Genomic DNA, 23045 nt, shown 5'->3' with positions numbered 1-23045 from the left:
ATTTGAAGAAACTAAGTAGAGAAGTATTAGATGTCACTACATACTAAATTTGGTAGAAATAGGCCCAATGGTTATGGACAAGAAGATTTTTAAAGTTTGCACAAAATAGGCCCAATATAAGCATATGTTCAATTTTGTGACCCCTGGGGAATGGTCAAATTTGATCCCAGGGGCTTAATTTGAACAAACTTAGTAAAGGACTATTAGATGTCACTACATACCAAATTTGGTAGCTCTATGCCATATGGTTATGGACAAGTAGATATTTAAAGTTTGCACAAAATAGGTCTTATTTAAGCATATGTTCATTTTTGTGACCCCCGGGGCAGGGTCAAATTTGACCCCAGGCGCATAATTTGAAGAAAATAAGTAGAGAACTATTAGATGTCACTACATACCGAATTTGGTAGCCCTAGGCCCTACGGTTATGGACAAGAAGATTTTTTAAGTTTGCACAAAATAGGCTTTATATAAGCATATGTTTATTTTTGGGAGATCCGGGGCAAATTTGACACCAGGGGCATAATTTGAACAAATTTGGTAGAGGACTATTAGATGTCTCAACATACCAAATTTGATAGCCCTAGGCCCAATGGTTACAAACGAGAAGATTTTGAAGGTTTTAACAAAATAGGCCTTATATAAGCAATTTTTCAATTTTGTGACCCCCGGGGCAGGGTCAAATTTGACCCCAGGTGCATAATTTGAACAAATTTGAAAGAGGTTCACCCTAGGAACATTCCTGAGAAATTTCATGAGAATTGGACCAGTAGTTTAGGAGAAGAAGATGTTTAAAGGAAAAGTTAACGCACGCACGGACGCACAAACGACGGACACAGGACCATGACATAAGCCCCGCCGGCCTTTGGCCAGTGGAGCTAACAATATACCACCTCTTCTTCAAAGGGGGGCATAATAAAAAGCATTTAATGAAAAACTTCAATACATGCCAAAATCTGTGAAAAGGTCCCTTTAATACATAAAGATAACACAATGTTAGGTGTATAGTTTAACAATTGTAACAAACATACTGTTCTTTACTTGTATGACATTTCAAACAGAAACATGTACATTCAAATTACTGTGTTATCTGTTATAAGGCAACTTTATCAGCTTAATGATTGTAGATATATTTTTAAGAAGCATAAACCTCTCATTTACAAATGCAACGTTTCAAGTTTCCTTTATTTGAATGGTACCGTTCTTAAACTTTTCACAAAATACATGTAGTCTGTTTTCTGAGGATCGATAAGTTATGACATGGAGTATTTCATAGCATTTGTCTACCTCTTAAACCGAAATACAAACTTGCTGTATGATTATTGATTTGGTGAAACCTTATACTCACATGACAGATTGGCTTAGTTACTTCTGTTTGCAGGTTTGATCAGAATAACTGAAACTGCGGAAGTTATCTAAAGTTTATCTTGTTAGGGTTAAACAATTTTTTAGTAGCTTGAAATCTGACATAAGTATTTAATGTGTTTTTGACAATATTTCTGTGGTACTGGAAAATATAAAATAGTGAAGTTATAATTAAATTGAGGTCTAACAGTATTCTTTTTTCTTATACTAAATATTCAAGATGGCGACCTTTTCTCAGTCAACTGTGGATAAAGGCTCTGATTCATTTACAGACTTTTGTTGTTCGCCATGTTTAGAACAAAACATTGACCAGTGGGCAGAATTCTACTGCAATAACTGTCTAAAATTTTATTGTGCAAAATGTATAAACCTGCATGGTCAGTTGTTTGGAAAACATGTGACATATGGAAGGGGAGACACAAGTAAGTGGCCAGTGTTAAAGGAAGTGGAGGATTTCCTTCAGAAATGTGACCTTCATGAAGACAAACGTCTAGAAATGTTCTGCAATGACCACAGTCAGCTGTGCTGCACTAATTGTGCTTTCCTCAATCACAGGTAATTGAGTCTTGTATTTGCTTTCAATTATGTTATAAATAGACCATTTATTGTTCAGAACAATCATATAGAGGATATTTGTTGGACTATCGATTTTAATTCAGGAGTGATAATAGATAATGATATTTTAAACAAGAGAGCAGCCACGAGTAAATTAAAATCGATATTCCACCAAATCCAACCAATTTTCTTTTAATTTTTTGCTTTCAAATATTTATTTTTGTATTTTTTCCATTCCATTCAATATAAATCCCCGTTGGGTGCCCCAAAATGTTCTTACATGTATGTTCAAGGGAAGCTTATGCATATGTTTTTATAAACATTCAATGCAGAGTAAATATCCGTATGTTTTTATAAACATTAAATGCAGAGTAAATATACGTATGTTTTTATAATTTTTTAATTATTTTTGATAATTTTCACTGTTATTTTTCACAGTTTTAAACAGTGAAATATCAGTTTTAATTCACTGATATTTCTCTATAAACCATCTGAAAGCATAAAATAATAACAAATAATTATTAACTTTGTGTGTGAATGTGAATAATTCGAATAAAAGTACAAATTCAACTTGCCAGGTTCAGTATCCTCATAATAGTAAAAAAGTATTTACCTAAACACAAAACTTAACCAAATTTTTTCTGTTTTTAAGTATAAAAGGGCACATAATTCTGTCAAAATGACAGCCAGAGTTATCTAACTTTGCCTGCCCAGTCCCCTTATGATAGTAAGTAAATGTGCCATGTTTGAATGCAATAGCTTTGATACTTTATGAGAAAACACAAAACTTAACCAGACGCCGACGCAGACGCTCAGGTGATGACAATATCTTTTTTTTTCCAAAAAATAGATGAGCTAAAAACAAAAGACACCTGATAAACCAAAGCTCATATTTTTGCATTATGGCTGTATAAACTACTTACAACTATTTAAGTATTTTTTTCCTTTCAGACAATGTACCAACGTAACCCTGATATCAGAGTCAGTCAAAGGACCACCACCTGACTTGCAGAAAGTATCAAAAAGGATTCAAATTATTCTGGAAACACTAAAGAAACTTGAAAACGATTGGAACACCAACATGCAGTCTTTGCAGGTCTCATACAACACACAATTACATGAAATACGTCAAACACGCCAGAAAATAAATACAATTTTAGACAAGATTGAAAAGAACACCATAAAAGAGCTAGAAGATAAGATGACCACTCTGAAAGCTTCTCTCAAGACTGACTTGGACAATTGCAGCAAGCTTAAAAATGAACTGAAACATCTCAGTGACGCAATTCATGATATTGTTGATAAGGGCAAAGCAGAACTTTCATTTATTGCAAGTAAGAAATGTCTGGAAAAAAATAGGCAGTCTGAAACCTATCTGAAGGTGAATTCAGTTCAGACAGAAAGGTTAGTGACATTCCAGGCTGACATTGATATTGAACAGTTTGTCTCTACACTGTCAGGCCTGGGGAAGATTGTAATCAGTTACCCAGATCAGGTATTCACTGTGCAAGGAAAGTCAGAGTATAATGTGAGAATACCAAGTGATTCATGGAACTGTAATAGCAATGCCATCTGTGTTCTCTCCAGTGATCAGATCCTTTTAGCAGATAATTATAATAAATGTGTTAAGCTACTAGATCAGCAATACAAGGTGGTGGCACACTGTGATTTAAATGCTCATCCAAGTGACATTTGTCAAATCACACCAAGTGAAGTAGCTGTTGCTGTATATGACGTGGAGACACATGAGGTCCAGTTTGTCTCAGTGAATGGTGGGCACCTGGTTATGGGCAGGGAGTTACAATTTAAACATTCATGCTGGGGTATCGCTCATGATCAGAAGGACCTGTATCTCACCTCTGGCACTGCACTTTACAAGTATTCTATGAGAGGAGACTTAATGAAAAAACTGTATGAGGATACATCAGGCAGGAGTACAGGTAATGCAATGGTGGATATATCCAGATATTTTTTGAAAGTTATTAACTATTTCCCAAATGTATAGTTAACATGACAATTTCATTTCATTAAATTAAGTATTCCTGATATAATTTTGTTTGCAAATCATGAACTTTATTACTTGATTTTGGCACTATATGTAAATGAAAACTGCCATACATTTAAGTCTTTCTGTCGCTAAGTATCATTACATGTATAAGGACTTGTTTCTTTATTGTATAAAAGTTGAGGCTATAAAAAATACAATTTAAAATAATGCCATGATCATAATTATTTCAGCACGCTGCATATCTCAGTAACCTCATGTATTATTGTGAAAATGTTATACATTTTTACATCATGGGGTTTCAGCATAATTATGCATTCATACATGTTTAATTGTAGCTGAATAGTTAAACAATAGCACTGCATAACGGGTGCCAACGCTTGGCTGCGGGTGCATCTTTTAATAAATGAAAGCTTGTCAGAATATGTTTTTTTTTTAGAGGTCACAGTGACCTTGACCTTCGACCTGGTGACCCAAAAATGGGTGTGGCGTGTAGAACTCATCAAGGTGCATCTACATATGAAGTTTCAAAGTTGTAGGACTGGTAGAAGCACTTTGATTTTAGAGCAAAATGTCAAAATTTTAGCACGATGCCGGTGGACGGCGAGCTGGCTATGACAATACCTCGGGCTTTCTCTGAAAACAGCCGAGCTTAAAAAAATCATACTCTATAAATTTGAAATAAAATGTGAATAAAACGTATGTGTCTTTATGAACATAATTGTTATGAAATGAATTAACTACATTGATACTATTCTTCTTTGCAGTATGGAAGTGTGCACTGAATCCAACAGGTGACAAGATATTTGTCACCAACGGTGACCATCACAAGGTCCTCACCCTGGCCAGAGATGGTAGTGTACTCTGCACCTTCACAGACCCAGACCTAAAATGGCCACGTGGTATCCATGTGACGGCTCAGGGACAGGTGCTGGTGTGTGGATGGGAATCTAACAATATCCTACAGCTTGATTGTGAAGGCAGGAAGAAGCTGGCAACTCTCGCTACCAGCAGAGATGAACTTAATTACCCAACGTCAGTCTGCTACAACAGGAGCACAGCCTCAATCATTGTGGGAATATATTTCAACATAATCCTGGTGTTTAAAGTACAATAGCTTAATTTGTCTCACAAGTTTCATTACATATTTTTGGAACATGTACTTTGAACATGAATTCATGGCAACACCAAACTCATATTCAGTGTAAGGTGTCATCACATAACTCATATAGATGATTTATCTTGTTGCTACAGAATCTTTCATCATGAATTTGTTTATAAAAGTAGTTTCACAATAAAAATTTTGGCAACATGGATTTATTTTAATTGTTTTATTGCATTGTTCTCACAGGATGTAATGTTTTGCCACACAATTTAAAAACATGTTATCATCAGTTTTAAGTAATCAACTCTTATTGATTGTATGATTATTTTTTATTTGAATTGCATATAAAAGGTGTATTATTTTAAACATGATCTTTATCTTGAAATTTTCTGGCATGTACATACATGATTTACTTGCAGTGATTTGTTATACTCTCTGATATTTTTAGCGTAGTTCTTTTGCAAAGTAAAACGAACTGCAGAGTGCAGTTTAGGAGAGATTTTATATTTTCATTTCATGTTTTAACTGTAACTGTTCTGTTCTGAGAAATATTTAGTTACATAGAGTAACTATTATGTATTGAACATATTTTTTCCATCATTGACTTTTATGCCCCCAACGGGCGGCATATAATTTTCGCACTGTCTGTCGGTCGGATGGTCGGTTGGTCAGTCTGTCTGTCCGCTCTCTAATTCAAGTAGTTTTCCTCCAATCTTCTCCAAACTGGTTCACAAGTTTTATCTAGATGATCTCTAGGCCAAGTTCGAACATGGGCCATGGCGGGCAAAAAACTAGGTCACGGGGTCACTTAGTGTGTTTTAAATATATATAAACACATAACAATACACCAGTATCCACCTGCTCACATGTGCTACATGTGATGTAAAAGACTGCCATAGAAACAAATACAATGTATTCAAGGCTTTGCTTTAGCAAGTATAAGAAAATGTGTTTTTTTCTACAGTTGACAAGAAGATGCGTGCATTCCTGTTATTTGCATGCAAATACTTGGCAGAAAAAAACATCTACAAACTGCAGCAGATAACATATGTAACAAACAACACAATTTCAATATTGAACACCTGTTATGCAAGCAACTTATAGTTTAACAACGTCTGTTTGTAAAACATGCATGCCCCCCATATGGGCTGTCATTTGTAGTGGCAGCCATTGTGTGAATACATTTTTTTCACTGTGACCTTGACCTTTGACCTAGTGACCTGAAAATCAATAGGAGTCATCTGCCAGTAATGATCAATGTACCTATAAAGTTTCATGAACCTAGGCCTAATTATTCTTGAGTTATCATCAGGAAACCATTTAGCTGTTTTGAGTCACTGTGACCTTGACCTTTGACCTAGTGACCTGAAAATCAACAGGGGTCATCTGCCAGTCATGATCAATGTACCTATGAAGTTTCATGATCCTAGGCCTAAGCATTCTTGAGTTATCATCCGGAAACCATTTAACTGTTTCTAGTCACTGTGACCTTGACCTTTGACCTAGTGACCTGATAATCAATAGGGGTCATCTGCCAGTCATGATCAATGTACCTATGAAGTTTTATGATCTTAGGCGTAAGCATTCTTGAGTTATCATCCGAAAACCATTTTACTGTTTCGAGTCACTGTGACCTTGACCTTTGGCCTAGTGACTTGAAAATCAATAGGGGTCATCTGCCAGTCATGATCAATGTACCTATAAAGTTTCATGATCATAGGTGTAAGCACTCTTGAGTTATCATCCGGAAACCATTTTACTGTTTCGAGTCACTGTGACCTTGACCTTTGACCTAGTGACCTGAAAATCAATAGGGGTCATTTGCCAGTCATGATCAATGTACCTTTGAAGTTTCATGATCCTAGGCATAAACATTCTTGAGTTATCATCCGGAAACCATTTTACTATTTCGAGTCACTGTGACCTTGACCTTTGATCTAGTGACCTGAAAATCAATAGGGGTCATCTGCCAGTCATGATCAATGTACCTATGAAGTTTCATGATCCTAGGCATAAGCATTCTTGAGTTATCATCCGGAAACCATTTTACTGTTTCGAGTCACTGTGACCTTGACCTTTGATCTAGTGACCTGAAAATCAATAGGGGTCATCTGCCAGTCATGATCAATGTACCTATGAAGTTTCATAATCCTAGGCCTATGCGTTCTTGAGTTATCATCCGGAAACCATCTGGTGGACGGACTGACAGACGGACTGACATGTACAAAACAATAAACCCCCTCTTCTTCCAATGGGGGCATAATAAAATAAAGGCGATGTATAACTCAAAAACATTTACACAGTTATGCTTTTATGTAGTGACAAAGTTACAGTTGGGGGCATCCGTGTCGTGTGGACACATTTCTTGTTTAGATTTTATTTTTGCTTATGATAGGAATACCTGTATTTATTCAAGTCATATGTGTTATTTGCCTTAACATTTCACTATGTTTTTCTTAATAAATTAACTGTTAATTTCCAACAATGTTGTATGATATGTTTATGCATTTAAAAATTGTGCTTTTTATTAATAAATCACCAGCTGTTGAGGTCTACAAAACATTCAAGAATAACTGATATTATGTTTAATTTAACAAGGGCTGTTTGTAAAACATGCATGCCCCCCAAATGGGCTGTCAGTTGTAGTAGCAACCATTGTGTGAATACATTATCATCCGGAAACCATTTTACTGTTTTGAGTCACTGTGACCTTGAACTTTGACCTAGTGACCTGAAAGTCAATAGGGGTCATCTGCCGGTAATTACCAATGTCCCTATGAACTTTCCTGATACCAGGCCTAAGCGTTCTTGAGTTATAATCTGGAAACCATTTTACTGTTTCGAGTCACTGTGCCCTTGACCTTTGACCAAGTAACCTTAAAATCAATAGGGGTCATGACCACTGTCCCTATTAACTTTTCTGATCCCAGGCTTAAGCTTTCTTGAGTTATCATCCTGAAATCATTATAATGCTTAGAGTCACTGTGACCTTGAACTTTGACCTAGTGACCCGAAAATCAAAAGGGGTCATCTGCCGGTAATTACCAATGTCCCTATGGACTTTCCTGATACCAGGCCTATGCGTTCTTGAGTTATAATCTGGAAACCATTTTACTGTTTCGAGTCACTGTGCCCTTGACCTTTGACCAAGTAACCTTAAAATCAATAGGGTTCATCTGTCAGTCATGACCAATGTCCCCATGAACTTTCCTGATCCCAGGCTTAAGCGTTCTTGAGTAATCATCCGGCAACCATTTTACTGTTTCAAGTCACTGTGACCTTGACCTTTGACCTACTGACCTGAAAATCAATAGGGGTCATCTGCCAGCCATGATCAATGTACATATGAACTTTCCTGATCCCAGGCTTAAGCGTTTTTGAGTTATCATCGAAGGAGGGGGGGGGGGGGCATAATAAAAGTTGAGCAGCTCAATCCATTTTTATGTATTTGATGATATAAGCTGTTCATTCAACCTTCACAAACATTTACAGACGCCAACCTGAAATATTTGGCCATGTCTGGTGGCCCCTTGAAGAAATAGTGTTTGTCCACCACGTCCCAATCATCCAGGTCTGGTGCGTACACGATGCCAATCACGATGTCATCCTTCACACCTGAATAGCAAACATAAATGTCAAGACAAGCACTGAACTAGTTCACAAATATTTATATAAAAGTGGCGTTTGCTCTGGGAAAAAGGGTTTAATAAGGTCTATAGTTGGACGACAATTTTTGCCTGGAATGTTCAATTACAAAAACAATATTCTAGGCAGCACTCCTGTTTAGGAAGAAGTGCTGTCCCAGTTTAGCCTATGTAGACTCCACAGGCTCATCTGGCTAGACACTTTCAGCACAGGCATTTAGCCCCTTTTTTCCCACAGCAAGGTTCTCTGGCAAGACACTTTCAGCACAGGCATTTAGCCCCTTTTTCCCACAGCAAGGCTCTCTGGTAAGACACTTTCAGCACAGGCATTTAGCCCCTTTTTCCCACAGCAAGGCTCTCTGGCAAGACACTTTCAGCACAGGCATTTAGCCCCTTTTTCCCACAGCAAGGCTCTCTGGTAAGACACTTTCAGCACAGGCATTTAGCCCCTTTTTCCCACAGCAAGGCTCTCTGGCAAGACACTTTCAGCACAGGCATTTAGCCCCTTTATCCCACAGCAAGGCTCTCTGGCAAGACACTTTCAGCACAGGCATTTAGCCCCTTTTTCCCACAGCAAGGCCCTCTGGCAAGACACTTTCAGCACAGGCATTTAGCCCCTTTTTCCCACAGCAAGGCTCTCTGGCAAGACACTTTCAGCACAGGCATTTAGCCCCTTTATCCCACAGCAAGGCTCAGACACTTTCAGCACAGGCATTTAGCCCATTTTTCCCACAGCAAGGCTCAAGACACTTTCAGCACAGGCATTTAGCCCCTTTTTCCCACAGCATGGCTCATATATTTGAGCAAAACAAGTATTCTTGTAGTAGGAAAGATACACATTCAACTTTTTATTCCTGACATGAAAACTTAAGTGAGCTTGTCATAGCACCTTAAGTTTCACAATTGCATTGTATATACTTTATTTAATATAGATATAAAGAGTATTTAATTAAAAAAATATATATTCCTTTTTTGTTATAAATACATGTTTTGTCCTGGAATGACTAAAGACACATGTCCTAGAAAAAAAATCTCATTTCATGTCCTAGGCAGCACTACGATTCCTATCTTTTTTTCCTGAATGACAGAAAATCATTTCTGAACAGGGTTTGAACTTTTTTATGGAAGCATTCTCAAGATCTTCTCTTTACACAAGCAGTACTGGGTCAAACCAAGAAATCACAATATGGGTCATAATAAACTGCTAAATTTCATGACTGCCATTATCTAATAGACAGGTCGTCTTTAAAGTCATATTTATAAAATAGACATAAACATCTCCTTCATCTAAACTGCTAATTTTCCTTACTGACATAATATAGACGCCTACCTTTGAAGTCGTATTTATATATGAAGATGTCCTTGTGCCCGTCAGCGTGTGGATGGTTGTTCATGTCTCCAATCTCGATGGTCAGGGTGCTGGTTCCCGTTTTACTCAGGGGACTGTTGGTTCCCCGCATGTCAGACGTGATAATGGGCAGGTAGTGGTACTTTTGCTGGTCTCTGTGGAACTTCTTCATGGCCGTCACCATGCCAACGCCACGCCCATGGTCACCGTCTGCAACCAGTGAGTTTAACAGTTTTGCTGTTTTTTTACCCGTGCTATGAGAAATAACATGGACGACACTTTCCACTTTTATTGATTTTTTTCTTTTAATTTAACCCATTACCACTTAGATACTTATTTTGACGCATTTGTAGTCCCATAGAAAGGAAAATTTAATTAAAGACTTTTCATACAAGATTCAAGTTTAAAAGGCTTCATTTCCAACATTTGGATGAAAACTGTGACCTCTACTGTCTACAAAGGCTTTTCTATTATTTGACCTAGTTTTTGACCTAGTGACCAAGTTTTTGACCCCAGATGACCCAAGTACAATCCAAACCCAGATTTAATCAAGATAAACATTCTGACCCAATTTCATAAAGATTGAATAAAAACTGCAACCTCTATTGTCTACACAAGGTTTTTCTATTATATGACCTAAATTTTGATCGAGTGACCTAGTTTTTGACCCCAGATGACCCAAATACAATCCCAACCCAGATTTCATCAAGATAAACATTCTGGCCAAATTTCATAAAGATTGGATGAAAACTGTGACCTCTGCTGTCTACAAAGGTTTTTCTATTATTTGACCTAGTTTTGACCTAGTGACCAAGTTTTTGACCCCAGATGACCCAAATACAATCCAAACCCAGATTTAATCAAGATAAACATTCTGATCCAATTTCATAAAGATTGGATAAAAACTGCAACCTCTATTGTCTACTTAAGGTTTTTCTATTATTTGACCTAAATTTTGATAGAGTGACCTAGTTTTTGACCCCAGATGACCCAAATACAATCCCAACCCAGATTTCATCCTGATAAACATTCTGACCCAATTTCATAAAAATTGGATGAAAACTGTGACCTCTACTGTCTACACAAGGTTTTTCTATTATTTGACCTAATTTTTGACATAGTGACCTAGTTTTTGACCCCAGTTGACCCAAATACAATCGCAACCCAGATTGTATCAAGATAAACATTCTGACCCAATTTCATAAAGATTGGATGAAAACTGTGACCTCTACTGTCTACACAAACAAATTGTTGACGGACGCACGCACACACGCATGTACGCACCCACGCACAACGGACGCCGGACATCACACGGTTACATAAGCTCACCATGTCACTTCGTGACAGGTGAGCTAATAAAATGTAGGCTGAGAATGTGGTGCCAGATTAACCTATCTGCACATGCAAGTATGGATGACACCTTAGGCACATGCATTAAGCCCAGTTTTCCTAGAACAAGGCTAAAACCGTTATACAGTTTATTTTAATGTTGCTAAAAACAAATGACAGCACACTATGATATAAAGGACCTATTTAGATCACTCTGAATGAAATTGTTACCTGATTTGATTTGTTTGAGACAATTTCATCAAACAATTATATGTAAGACTGAACACTTTGTCAGCCACATTTGAAAACAGTATATGGCAAATGAACATTTAACATAATGTAATTAGTCTTGTTAAAATCTGTTGATGAGAATTAAATAGATTGTTTAATAGGAAATAGCCCTAAGCAGACAGAACATATACAAGTTTCTTGTATATACAGGGTAAAAGAGTATTATTTTTATATACATTAGTATAATTTCCATTCTTGACGCATTTTCAAAATATTTAACTTTACAATTAAAGGCATTTATTATTAATAATAATAATTATATATTACATATGTATACCACTTAACATAAAAATAAATATACTTCAACAAATGATAAGGAAGTAGTATTGGTAATTTCTTTTTTTGCAGCCTTCCAGAATATTACAAATGCAAACACCACCAGATGCCTACCCTCGTCAAACTGCATGGTGAAGTCTAGAACACCGCCATGACACGTTGGATTCTCCTCACAAGGGGGCAGTGCAAACCTGAAGGGGGCGCCAAATTGTGGTGTGTCCCGGTCGATAGCGCTGAACAAGATCACAAACTTAGGCGGGTCTTCCAGCTCCATCACCATGGGTACACCTTTGTACACGAGCTCGGGGGCATTGTCGTTAACGTCGTCAACAAAAATGATAAGAGTAGCTGTGCCTGTCTAAGGGGGGTAGCCTGCACAAGGGTGGAAGAAGGGAATCTTGGCATAATGTTATTTGGAATCTTAGCATAAGGCTTTTGGCTGAATGAAGGTGTAACATAACAAGAAATCTACCAATTTATGCAAATTAAATTCTTAAACTTAGTACAAGATGATTACTTGCAATTCCATTATTTTTTTCCCCAGTTTTAACTAAGAAAACTGAGTATTGACTTTAAAGGCATTTCCTAACTCTAACAGCAAGCCATTTGGACTATTCTTTAAAGTGTGTCATTCTCATGAAATTCTGAGATCAAATACAGCATTCCTTCAAAAACATATTTGTTCTTAATATTCAGTTTTTCATTTCAACTACCGACAAAGCATATAACAAAATATTCAAATTGATCAAATCATAATTTCTACAAAATATTTAAAATCAAAACCTTTATCTGTAGCCAGCACATGTACTTCATATTTTTGGTCTGGTTTCCCGGCAAGGGCTTCTCGATCAAGAGTCTCCCCGTCCAAGCCTCGTTTGACCTTGACCTCACACTCAGAGGACACTGTGAACCTCTGACCAGGATCTGTCTTACGGTCTATCTTGTACCTGAAACAGTGAACATATCACTCTTGCAACATGTTGAACAATATTTATAAAAAAAATCTTTTCACAAGTAGAACATTTTGCAATAACTTATGTGACACATATTTTAATTTGTGGATTTTTTTAAATTTTAAATTAGAATATCAACAAGAGATGTGTTTGTCAGAAACACAATGCCCCCTACTGCGCCGCTTTGATACATGTTTTTTTACCTTTGACCTTGAAGGATGACCTCGACCTTTCACCACTCAAAATGTGCAGCTTCATGAGATACACATGCATGCCAAATATCAAGTTGCTATGTGAAAGGACATAAAAGTTATGAGCATTTTTTGAAACCTAAATGTGAAACCTAAATGCAAAGTGTGACGGAAGGACGGACAGTCCGATCACTATATGCCCTCCTTTGGGGGCATAAAAAAATCTTTTCACAAGTAGAACATTTTGCAATAACTTATGTGACACATATTTTAATTTGTGGATTTTTTTAAATTTTAAATTAGAATATCAACAAGAGATGTGTTTGTCAGAAACACAATGCCCCCTACTGCGCCGCTTTGATACATGTTTTTTTACCTTTGACCTTGAAGGATGACCTCGACCTTTCACCACTCAAAATGTGCAGCTTCATGAGATACACATGCATGCCAAATATCAAGTTGCTATGTGAAGGGACATAAAAGTTATGAGCATTTTTTGAAACCTAAATGTGAAACCTAAATGCAAAGTGTGACGGAAGGACGGACAGTCCGATCACTATATGCCCTCCTTTGGGGGCATAAAAAAAATACATGTGTCGAGTTATAAAAATGCATTGACATGATTATACATAATTTATATTCCAAAACCTGGCAATCAAATGCAACTCAATCTAGTTTTCCATCAAATAGATGTACCGGTATTAACCCTTTCCCACTCAGAGGCAAAGTGAAAATGGCTATGTTCAAATAACATAAAACCAGAACAGCCAGCAAGTAATTTGCAGTCTGTTTAGGTTTTATGCTGTGTGCTTTATTCAGTATCTAAGAGTTGGAAATTACGACTTTAAAATTTGAATCTAGCAAGAAAGGTCTTTAATAAAAGTTAACTTTCTGAGGGACTACAAATGTGTGAAAATACGTATCTTAGTGGTAAAGGGTTTACCCTTTCAGCGCTGGAACCAAATTTTTAAGTCTTTTGCAAACAGTTTGGATCCAGATGAGATGCCACAGAATGTGGCGTCTCATCAGGATCCAAACTGTTTGATATTCTGATAGCATTCTTTGATAAAAAAAATCAAAGAATATTTTAGAAATTCAGCAGACTGCATTTTAGCAGAAAACAAATTTCCCAGCATGCAAAGGGTTAAACCTCACTCACTCAAACAGTTTGTTGATCCCATCATCCTTGTCGGTGGCCGAGCAGTTCCACAGACTGGTCCCAGCTGGTATGTTCTCTGGGTGGCGAATGTTGTGCACCTTGGGGCTGAATTGTGGGGCGTTGTCGTTGTAATCCTCCACAGTGACCTCGATGTAGGCCTCGTCCCTGTGGGCCGGATTGTTGTCCTGTACATACACTGTCAGGTTGAACCTGCGCACACGTTCGTAGTCCACTTCCTGGCAGCGAGGAATAGAGCACCATTAGTGAATTACAGGGTGTAAATATACTTAAACATCTTATATTCTTGTTAGAATTTAGAAAGGATATACAGTTAAAACTGACCTGGCGGTCAACTGAGAACAGCAGTCAACAGCAGACAACAGTCAGTTTGGTTTCCCCAAATGACAATTATTTTATATTAAAATTGAGAGCGGTCAAAGGTCTATAATGGTAAATGGCCAGTATATTTCAATCCGAAAGTTATTTTTGAACTGAAAACATCCGTCCTAAGTCAGACATTTGCAGTTCCAACAAGATGTGTTTGTGAAACACAATGTCCTCCTAAATGACGTTTGACTTTGAAGGATGACCTTGACCTTGTGAAGGATGACCTTGACCTTGACCTTTCACCACTCAAAATTTCCAGCTCCATGAGATACACATGCATGCCAAATATCAAGTTGCTATCTTCAATATTGCAAAAGTATTCATAAAATAAGCGATTTGGGCCACATATATTTGACCTCTGACCTTGAAGGATGACCTTGACCTTTCACCACTCAAAATGTGCAGCTCCATGAGATGCACATGCATGCCTAATATCAAGTTGCTATCTTCAATATAACAAAAGTATTTATAAAATTAGCGATTTGGGCCACATATATTTGACCTTTGACCTTGAAGGATGACCTTGACCTTTCACCACTCAAAATGTGCAGCTTCATGAGATGCACATGCATGCCAAATATGAAGTTGCTATCTTCAATATAGCAAAAGTTATTGCAAAATGTTAAAGTTGGCGCAAACAGACCAACAGACCAACAGACAGACAGGGCAAAAACAATATGTCCCCCACTACTATAGTGGGGGACATAAAAAGTAAAGGCACAAATCAATCTGCGTTGTTGTCTTTTACCTCTGACAACATAACGTCATTGAGTTAACTTATCCGATAATTTGCACCTTCAAACCAGGACTGCATATACTTTTGGAACATTAAATCACTTTAAAAAAACAACACTTAAATCCACCTACATTGAACACTTTCAGCACGCCAGCATTTGGTGGGATGGTCTCAATGGAGAAGTATGTTCGGTCACTGTCCTTCAGAGTGTAAGTCAGGCGCGCATTCTCGTCAATATCCTTGTCAATGGCTGTCACTGTGATCACTGGCCCGGCCTTCTGGTTCTCTGACATCGTCACACGGTAGATTTTCTACAGGATAACGTTTTCAGAGATTTTTTTTATTTTTATTAATATAACATGTCTTTGTATTGAATAAGAATATTTTCATAGGCTGTTTAATATAAAAACATGTTTGTATTATGGAATATTTCATAATACAATGTCATGTCTAATATCAAGATTGGTAAATAATGCAAAACAATTTTTCTACATAAAAAAAAATCAGTTGATAGGATAAAAAAGTTTGTTGATCTTTAATTTTGAACACAAAACAATATGGCAAAAATCATTTCAAGCACCGTTAAACACTTCCTCAATTCCGCTTTAGCTCTTGTTAGAGCAATACTGTTCACTCATCAATCAGGACGAACATAACTCACCTTTGCATAAAATTATTTAACCACAGCTTTCTGATTTCAAACCAAATAATTGCATCATTTTGACAAGGTTGTCATTTACACTACTTACATCAATGAACTGTGGTCGCTGGTCGTTTATGTCTGAGATGCTGATGGTGGCCGTTGTTGTGGTTTTCCGCTGCTCATCCCCACGGTCCTTAGCAACAATCGGCAGGAAATACTGAGACGTCTTTTCACGGTCCAGTGAATTCCTCAAGCTGGTTTGAATCAGTCCCGTGTTCACGTTGATCTTGAACAACAGCTTCCCGTTAGCAGACGCAGGTGGGTTGCCGTAGCTGTCTATCTCGTAGAACACTGTGCCGTTGAGTCCAGCGTCATAGTCAGTAGCACGCACGGTCATCACTGAGTGATCTGTACAACAGCATGTCAGAAAAATGAAGGCATTTGTATAGGTGAGTGTGCATGTTTCATTGGTTTGCATATTTTTTCAACAATATTTTAGTAAAGTCAATCTTGTGGAGGCGATCACTTAAAAAAAGCAACCTTTGTCTTATGCAACTCCTTTGAATAGTTCTATAAATTAGATATTGACGATAATTTTACTTTTATTCCAGAGAAGTCATTTTTAAGAAGACCATTTTAATAAGAGACCACTTTTGGTTACTCCCTTTTGTGGTCTCTTAAAACAAGATTGACTGTATTATTAGGTCCGCCAATAGTGGTCTCTTATTACAAGATTGACTGTAATATCAAGACGCTCTCACTTTTCCTTAGATAGCTGTTGCATGTATACCAGCACTTTGTGCACACACTTGTCAGTAACTGACAACTTCCGTACTTAACCCTTTCCCTCTCAGAAGCAAAGTGAAAATGGCTTTTGCAACCAGCATAAAACCAGAACAGCCTGCGAGTAACTCGCAGTCTGTTCAGGTTTTATGCTGTTTGCTCTTATCAGTAACTCATGGTTGGAAATGAAGCCTTGAAAACTTGAATCTAGTAAGAAAAGTATTTAAGAAAATGTAACTTTCTAAGGGAAACAAATGTGTCAAAATAAGCATCTAAGTGTTATAAGGGTTAACTCTTTCAGTGCTGGAACCGAATTTCGAAGGCCTTTGCAAACAGTTTGGATCCAGATGAGACGCCTCATCAGAATCCAAACTGTTTGCTATTCTGATGGTATTCTTTGAAAAAGAAATGAAGAAAATGCTTATTTTAGAAATTCAGCAGACAACATTTTGGCAGACGACAAATTTCCCAGCATGCAAAGGGTTAATCATAGTTATGGTTAGAGTGGCCATATAAAGGATTGCATGACCAATCACCACACAAGATATATGCAGCCAAAGATGGAACCCTGTTCAGATTTGAAGTCCAGCTGAGCTAGCCTGACTGACTGTCAAGGTGAGTGCAATGAAAGCTTAGTAAGTAGCCTAAAAACTATATTTTGCAAGAATATGTGTTACTTATAATATTTGATAGAAACATGTTAAAAACTACCAGTGGTATCATTGTCAGCTCTTCTGAGAAACTTAAGATTGCAAAATTGGTTATTAAGCATCCACTTTCTATTTTGATTCTGATTACACCAGCTTTTAGATGATCTTAGATTTCAATAATGCTCCAAAACTATTATTTTAGCAATTAACAAGCATTTATTTATCTATGTATTACGTACTCCTTTAATAAAATTAATGGAAGAATTTACAATTTGTTAGTTGATTTTATCTGATAAAATTACCACACTTCACAAGAAATACAGTCCTTAAGTCATTCTGAGTAAACATTCATATCATAACCTTTACATTCCAGCCTACCTTCATTGCAGTGTTCCGCAACAGATCCATGGAGATCACTCGTCACAAACACGGGAGCGTTGTCGTTAATATCGAGGGGTTTCACCTTCACATATGAGAATCCAGTCAGCGAGTGAGGTGTATCAGGCTCATCCTCGGCCTCTACGTTGAACTGGTACACTTCCCGACCATGCGGCAGGTCACGGTCCAATGGTTTCCGCAGAAATATCCGGCCTGTGGTACGCTCGATGGTGAATGTTGGGTCATTTGGGTCAGTGCCGTCGCCAGATATTGAGTATCGGAAGTAACTGCGCCGGCTGATGTCTTTGTCTGTGGCAGACACCTGGAACATGAATTGATTTATAGATAGCGTATACATAACACTTTACATTTAACTTTAAAAAAGAAAAGAGCTGTGTTTGTCAGAAACACAACGCCCTACTGCGCCGCTTTAAAGCGATATATTAGACATTTGCTTTGAAGGATGACCGTGACCTTTCACCACTCAAAATGTGCAGCTCCATGAGATACACATGCATGCCAAATATCAAGTTGCTATCTTCAATATTGCAAAAGTTATGGGCAATGTTAAAGTTTACGGACAAACGGACAGACTGACTCAACGGACAGACAGACTGACGGACAGTTCAACTGCTATATGCCACCATACCGGGAGCATAAAAAGAGCCAAGCTATGAGAAAGTGGGGCTAAATGCTTGTATGTAAAGTGTCGTCCCAGACTAGCCTGTGCCGTCTACACAAGCTATAGATCAGGGACAAAACTTTCTGTGTTTATTAGATTTTAATTAAGAAGCGACTTCATTTAAACAAAAAATTCCATAAAAGCAAAAATGGTCCATGATTATCCTATGCAGACTGCATACCGTAATTACTCTATGTTTTCAGACACTTAAAAATAATAATTTTTGTTCGTGTCCAAAAAATATTCACAAAATACAGGTGTCCGAAAACTTAAAGAGTCGAAAATTGACATGTCTGAAAATAGCGTCAATTGTATCAACAACTACCGGTAATAGCATGCACTGGTAAATTACCATGCCGTATAGTATAAATTACAGTTATATATGTTTGCACTGCATTTTAAATAATTTTAAATGCTTAATTTATCTGACAAAAATTACTACAAGGTTGTACTTTGACCAACGAGTTCAAAGATGAGCATGTGATGTACCAATACTCACTAGTATGAACCTGTAATTAACGCAATTAAAAAAAACAAACTATGAACTATTTGTTTGTTCATTTCCGATAGTTATTGTCTAACACTTTCCATTGTTCGTAAAACTTGCAATAGGGTGCATCACACTTTGAAGCATTTAATATTTGTCACAGTAATTTTACTGAGAAGGGGTAGTACTATTGCGGTAGATAATTGAACTGTTAATTGGCACTACCCCTGGTAATTGTAATAACGCTTATGCTATCTGGAAAAATCATTGTTTAATACCGGTTTACAAGGTTATTTACCCATTAACGCAAATGTAATGATCCGTTGCCCTCAAGCATGCACCTGCCATGTTTTATGATGTTAAACTGGTTGTAAAACCCCATGATCGAAGTGTCATTAGATATCGGAAACATGACGGAAATTCGGTAAAATAGCGCCGTAAAATATACCGTTCAAAAACTTAGAGACATTAATTATGGACGAAAACTTGTGTGTCCCAAAATTAAGAGTCACGAAAAATAATTATTTGTGCTAAAAAAGGGGGTGTCCGAAAACATAGAGTAATTACGGTAGGTCAATCTGAGATGACATTTTAGACACATGCATTAAGCCCAGGTTTCTGAAGAGTAACTCGCAGACTGTTCATGTTTTTTGCTGTTATCTGCTCATCAGTGTCTTAAGGTTGGAAATGAAGCCTTTAAAAAGTAGAATCCATTAAGAAAAGTCTTTAATTTATTTAGATTTTCTAAAGGGCCACACACAGGTCAAACTGCATATCTGAGAAATAAAATTCTAAATAAGTCACAGGTTGCTCACCTGTACAAGGAACTGCCCGCCAGCAGGGGGGTTGGTCTCCTCCACCACTGTGTCAACCTCGTAGACCTTCTGCGAGAACTCTGGGGGATTGTCGTTAACATCTGTTACCGTGACTACCACCTCTGTCGAGTTCTCATAGCGGCCATCTTGGACGATCACGCGCAGCCTGTATTCCTAAAGTTATACAAGTACTGTAACAAAATCTTATTACAACAATGACCATTGAAATAACATTTAAACAAGAGATGTGTTTGTCAGAAACACAATGCCTCCTATTGCACCGCTTTGAAGCCATATAATAGACCTTTGACCTTGAAGGATGACCTTGATCTTTCACCACTCAAAATGTGCAGTTCCATGAGAAACACATGCATGCAAAATATCAAGTTGTTATCTTCAATATTGCAAAAGTAATGGGAAATGTTAAAGTTTTCAGACGGACACACAGACTGATAGACGGACAATTCAACTGCTATATGCCACCCTACCAGGGGCATAAAAATCTTAATGCGAAATTGCCCTGGATAAAGAACCTTGACCGAATCTGAAAAGAAATTGTCCAGGATGACGAGGCCATTGCAGTAAAATAAATTATTTTGAGGATTTTTTCTCCTTAGTCTCATTATTATGGTCATTTAACATGAACATTCCATTATTCAACTGTTGGACTTAAGAAAGCAGAAAAGCATAAGTAGTGACTGACAAAAACTGTGAATATTTAATAGGCGTTTATGTTCAAAACAAGAAATCATTAGCCAATGTATTCAACATTGATTTTTTGTCTAGTATTAAAAAGCCGATATCATCAGTTTGGGTATTTTTGACAATTGCGCCTTATGCAATATCAAAACTCTTGTTGTGCATGCTTGATGGAAGTCATACATTTATTTAATTTGCATACACATATTTCATTAACCCTTTCCCACTCAGAAGCAAAGTAAAAATGGCTTTTGCAACCAGCATAAAACAAAAACAGCCTGCGAGTAACTCGTAGTCTGTTCAGGTTTTATGCTGTTTGCTGCTCATCAGAATATAAAGGTAGAAATGAAGCCTTTAAAACTTGAATTTAGTAAGAAGGGCTTTAAATTAAATGAAACTTTCTATGGGACCACACAAGTGTCAAAATACGTATCTAAGGGGTAAAGAGTTCACTAAATGTCAGTCTTACAGTGGGTGGAGTCTCATAGTCAAGCATCTTGGCCACATAGATGTCTCCAGTCTTTTGCTTGATGCCAAACACGTTGTTGATGTTGCCCTCTGTGATCCTGTACATGAGCTGATCAGCTGAAAACATCAACAAACATGTCTTAGTAAGCTAGGAATACACGAGCTGATCAGCTGAAAACATCAACAAACATGTCTTAGTAAGCTAGGAATACATGAGCTGATCAGCTGAAAACATCATCAAACATGTCTTAGTATGCTAGGAATACATGAGCTGATCAGCTGGAAACATCATCAAACATGTCTTAGTAAGCTAGGAATACATGAGCTGATCAGCTGAAAACATCAACAAACATGTCTTAGTAAGCTAGGAATACATGAGCTGATCAGCTGGAAACATCATCAAACATGTCTTAGTAAGCTAGGAATACATGAGCTGATCAGCTGGAAACATCATCAAACATGTCTTAGTAAGCTAGGAATACATGAGCTGATCAGCTGAAAACATCAACAAACATGACTTAGTAAGCTAGGAATACATGAGCTGATCAGCTGAAAACAACAACAAACATGTCTTAGTAAGCTAGGAATACATGAGCTGATCAGCTGAAAACATCATCAAACATGTCTTAGTAAGCTAGGAATACATGAGCTGATCAGCTGAAAACATCAACAAACATGTCTTAGTAAGCTAGGAATACATGAGCTGATCAGCTGAAAACATCAACAAACATGACTTAGTAAGCTAGGAATACATGAGCTGATCAGCTGAAAACATCAACAAACATGTCTCAGTAAGCTAGGAATGCTTTTAAAATGATTAAGAAGCAAAAAGGGTGATACCATTAACAATTTTGACGATAATTCATAAATTAAGGTGCATTTAAAAAGGTATTGGAAAGATCATTTTAATATCATTCTAGTCATTGACAATTATTAAATAATTCATCATAATTAAGCTGAGAAGAGAATTACAGAAACATTTTATGACCACATGGACAACGGCAGTGCATGTTGTAATCGAGACTGTGACTTTAAATACACAAAAACAAGGGCAACAAAAAAGACTGCATTTAAGCTTAGCTCTAGACCACCGTCACAAATGTCAGGTTTTACCCTTGCCACTTTAAAGCCATGCAAATGCGCAGGCTGTTCTGGAGCTAAACTGACCACATATGGCATAAGGCGGATTTGGCAATATAATCAGGAAACCATCATATTAAAGTCAAGTCCATTATATTTCTGAAGAAGCAAAGAAATCTGAACATTCATGTTAAATATTAAAAACAGAATATTTAGCCATCTCCTGTGCAATACATTAAACATTAATACCAAAGAATGTTAAATAAAATATATTAAAGCTTTTAAATCAAGCACTATCAAATGAGGAAAATTTAAACGTAAACATGTATTTTCAAATCAAATATTTATTTTCAAATCAAATATTAACTTAATAAACTTTCAATCTAGAAAAGTCTTACAACATTTTGTATGTCATTTAAAACAATAAAAATGGTATATAAAATTAATAACATGTATGAAAGGGTTTCAAACAAAAGGTCCATTCAATTACTGAAGTCTAACTTTAACCCATTTATGCCTAGCGTCTAGAAAAAAGGCCTTGGCAAACAGCGTAAACCCAGATGAGACGATGCATGATGCGGCGTCTCATCAGGATCTGCGCTGTTTGCTTAAAGGAATTTCTGTAAGAAATATTCTAAATATAAAAACAAATATACTAGACATCCCTAATTTTGGAAATAAATTGATCCAATTTAGAAGGATAGGAGAGTCCACTAGGCATAAATGGGTTAAGCATGCAAGCAGAAGAGAATCATGTACAAGCAATGAAACATATCCAGTATGATATGAACGGAAATGTGAACATAAAACAAGCACTGGCCAGCACACTTACCGGAGCCTGATGCAGACAATGAATGCAAGAGAAATGATCACATGATGAAGGGAAAACAAGCAGAACAAAACACACAATCATTGGCAATGCGCTAAGAGGTGGAACATGTTTATGCATTCAGAAGTGAAAAATATAACAATGCCTTTGTTATAATCAATGATTCCACAAAACAGCAATGACCCTA

The 23045-nt window shown here is 37.1% G+C and overlaps 2 protein-coding genes across 6 annotated transcripts in view; one reads left to right on the top strand and one right to left on the bottom strand.

Annotated features, from left to right (window-relative positions):
* LOC127844602 (neural-cadherin-like) overlaps positions 1-23045 on the bottom strand; it is a 195265-nt gene that overhangs the window by 29346 nt on the left and 142874 nt on the right. The gene's annotated exons all lie outside the window — the stretch shown is intronic.
* Positions 1351-23045, top strand: part of LOC127844604 (uncharacterized) — a 67812-nt gene continuing 46117 nt past the window's right edge. The window contains exons 1-3 of one of the 3 annotated variants that reach the window (XM_052374998.1): positions 1351-1920; positions 2872-3860; positions 4693-4811. In XM_052374998.1, coding sequence (XP_052230958.1) covers positions 1586-1920; positions 2872-3860; positions 4693-4811 — 1443 coding nt within the window. In that variant the 5' untranslated portion in view covers positions 1351-1585. Of the gene's footprint in view, positions 1921-2768; positions 3861-4692; positions 4812-23045 lie in introns of those variants that run through there. The other 2 variants (XM_052374999.1, XM_052375001.1) reach the window with 2 other exon arrangements.

This window comes from Dreissena polymorpha, chromosome 9, assembly GCF_020536995.1.
Source record: "Dreissena polymorpha isolate Duluth1 chromosome 9, UMN_Dpol_1.0, whole genome shotgun sequence".
Taxonomy (NCBI): Eukaryota; Metazoa; Mollusca; class Bivalvia; order Myida; family Dreissenidae; genus Dreissena; species Dreissena polymorpha.
Note: the sequence above shows the minus strand (reverse complement) of the source record. Positions and strands in the feature narration are given on the sequence as shown.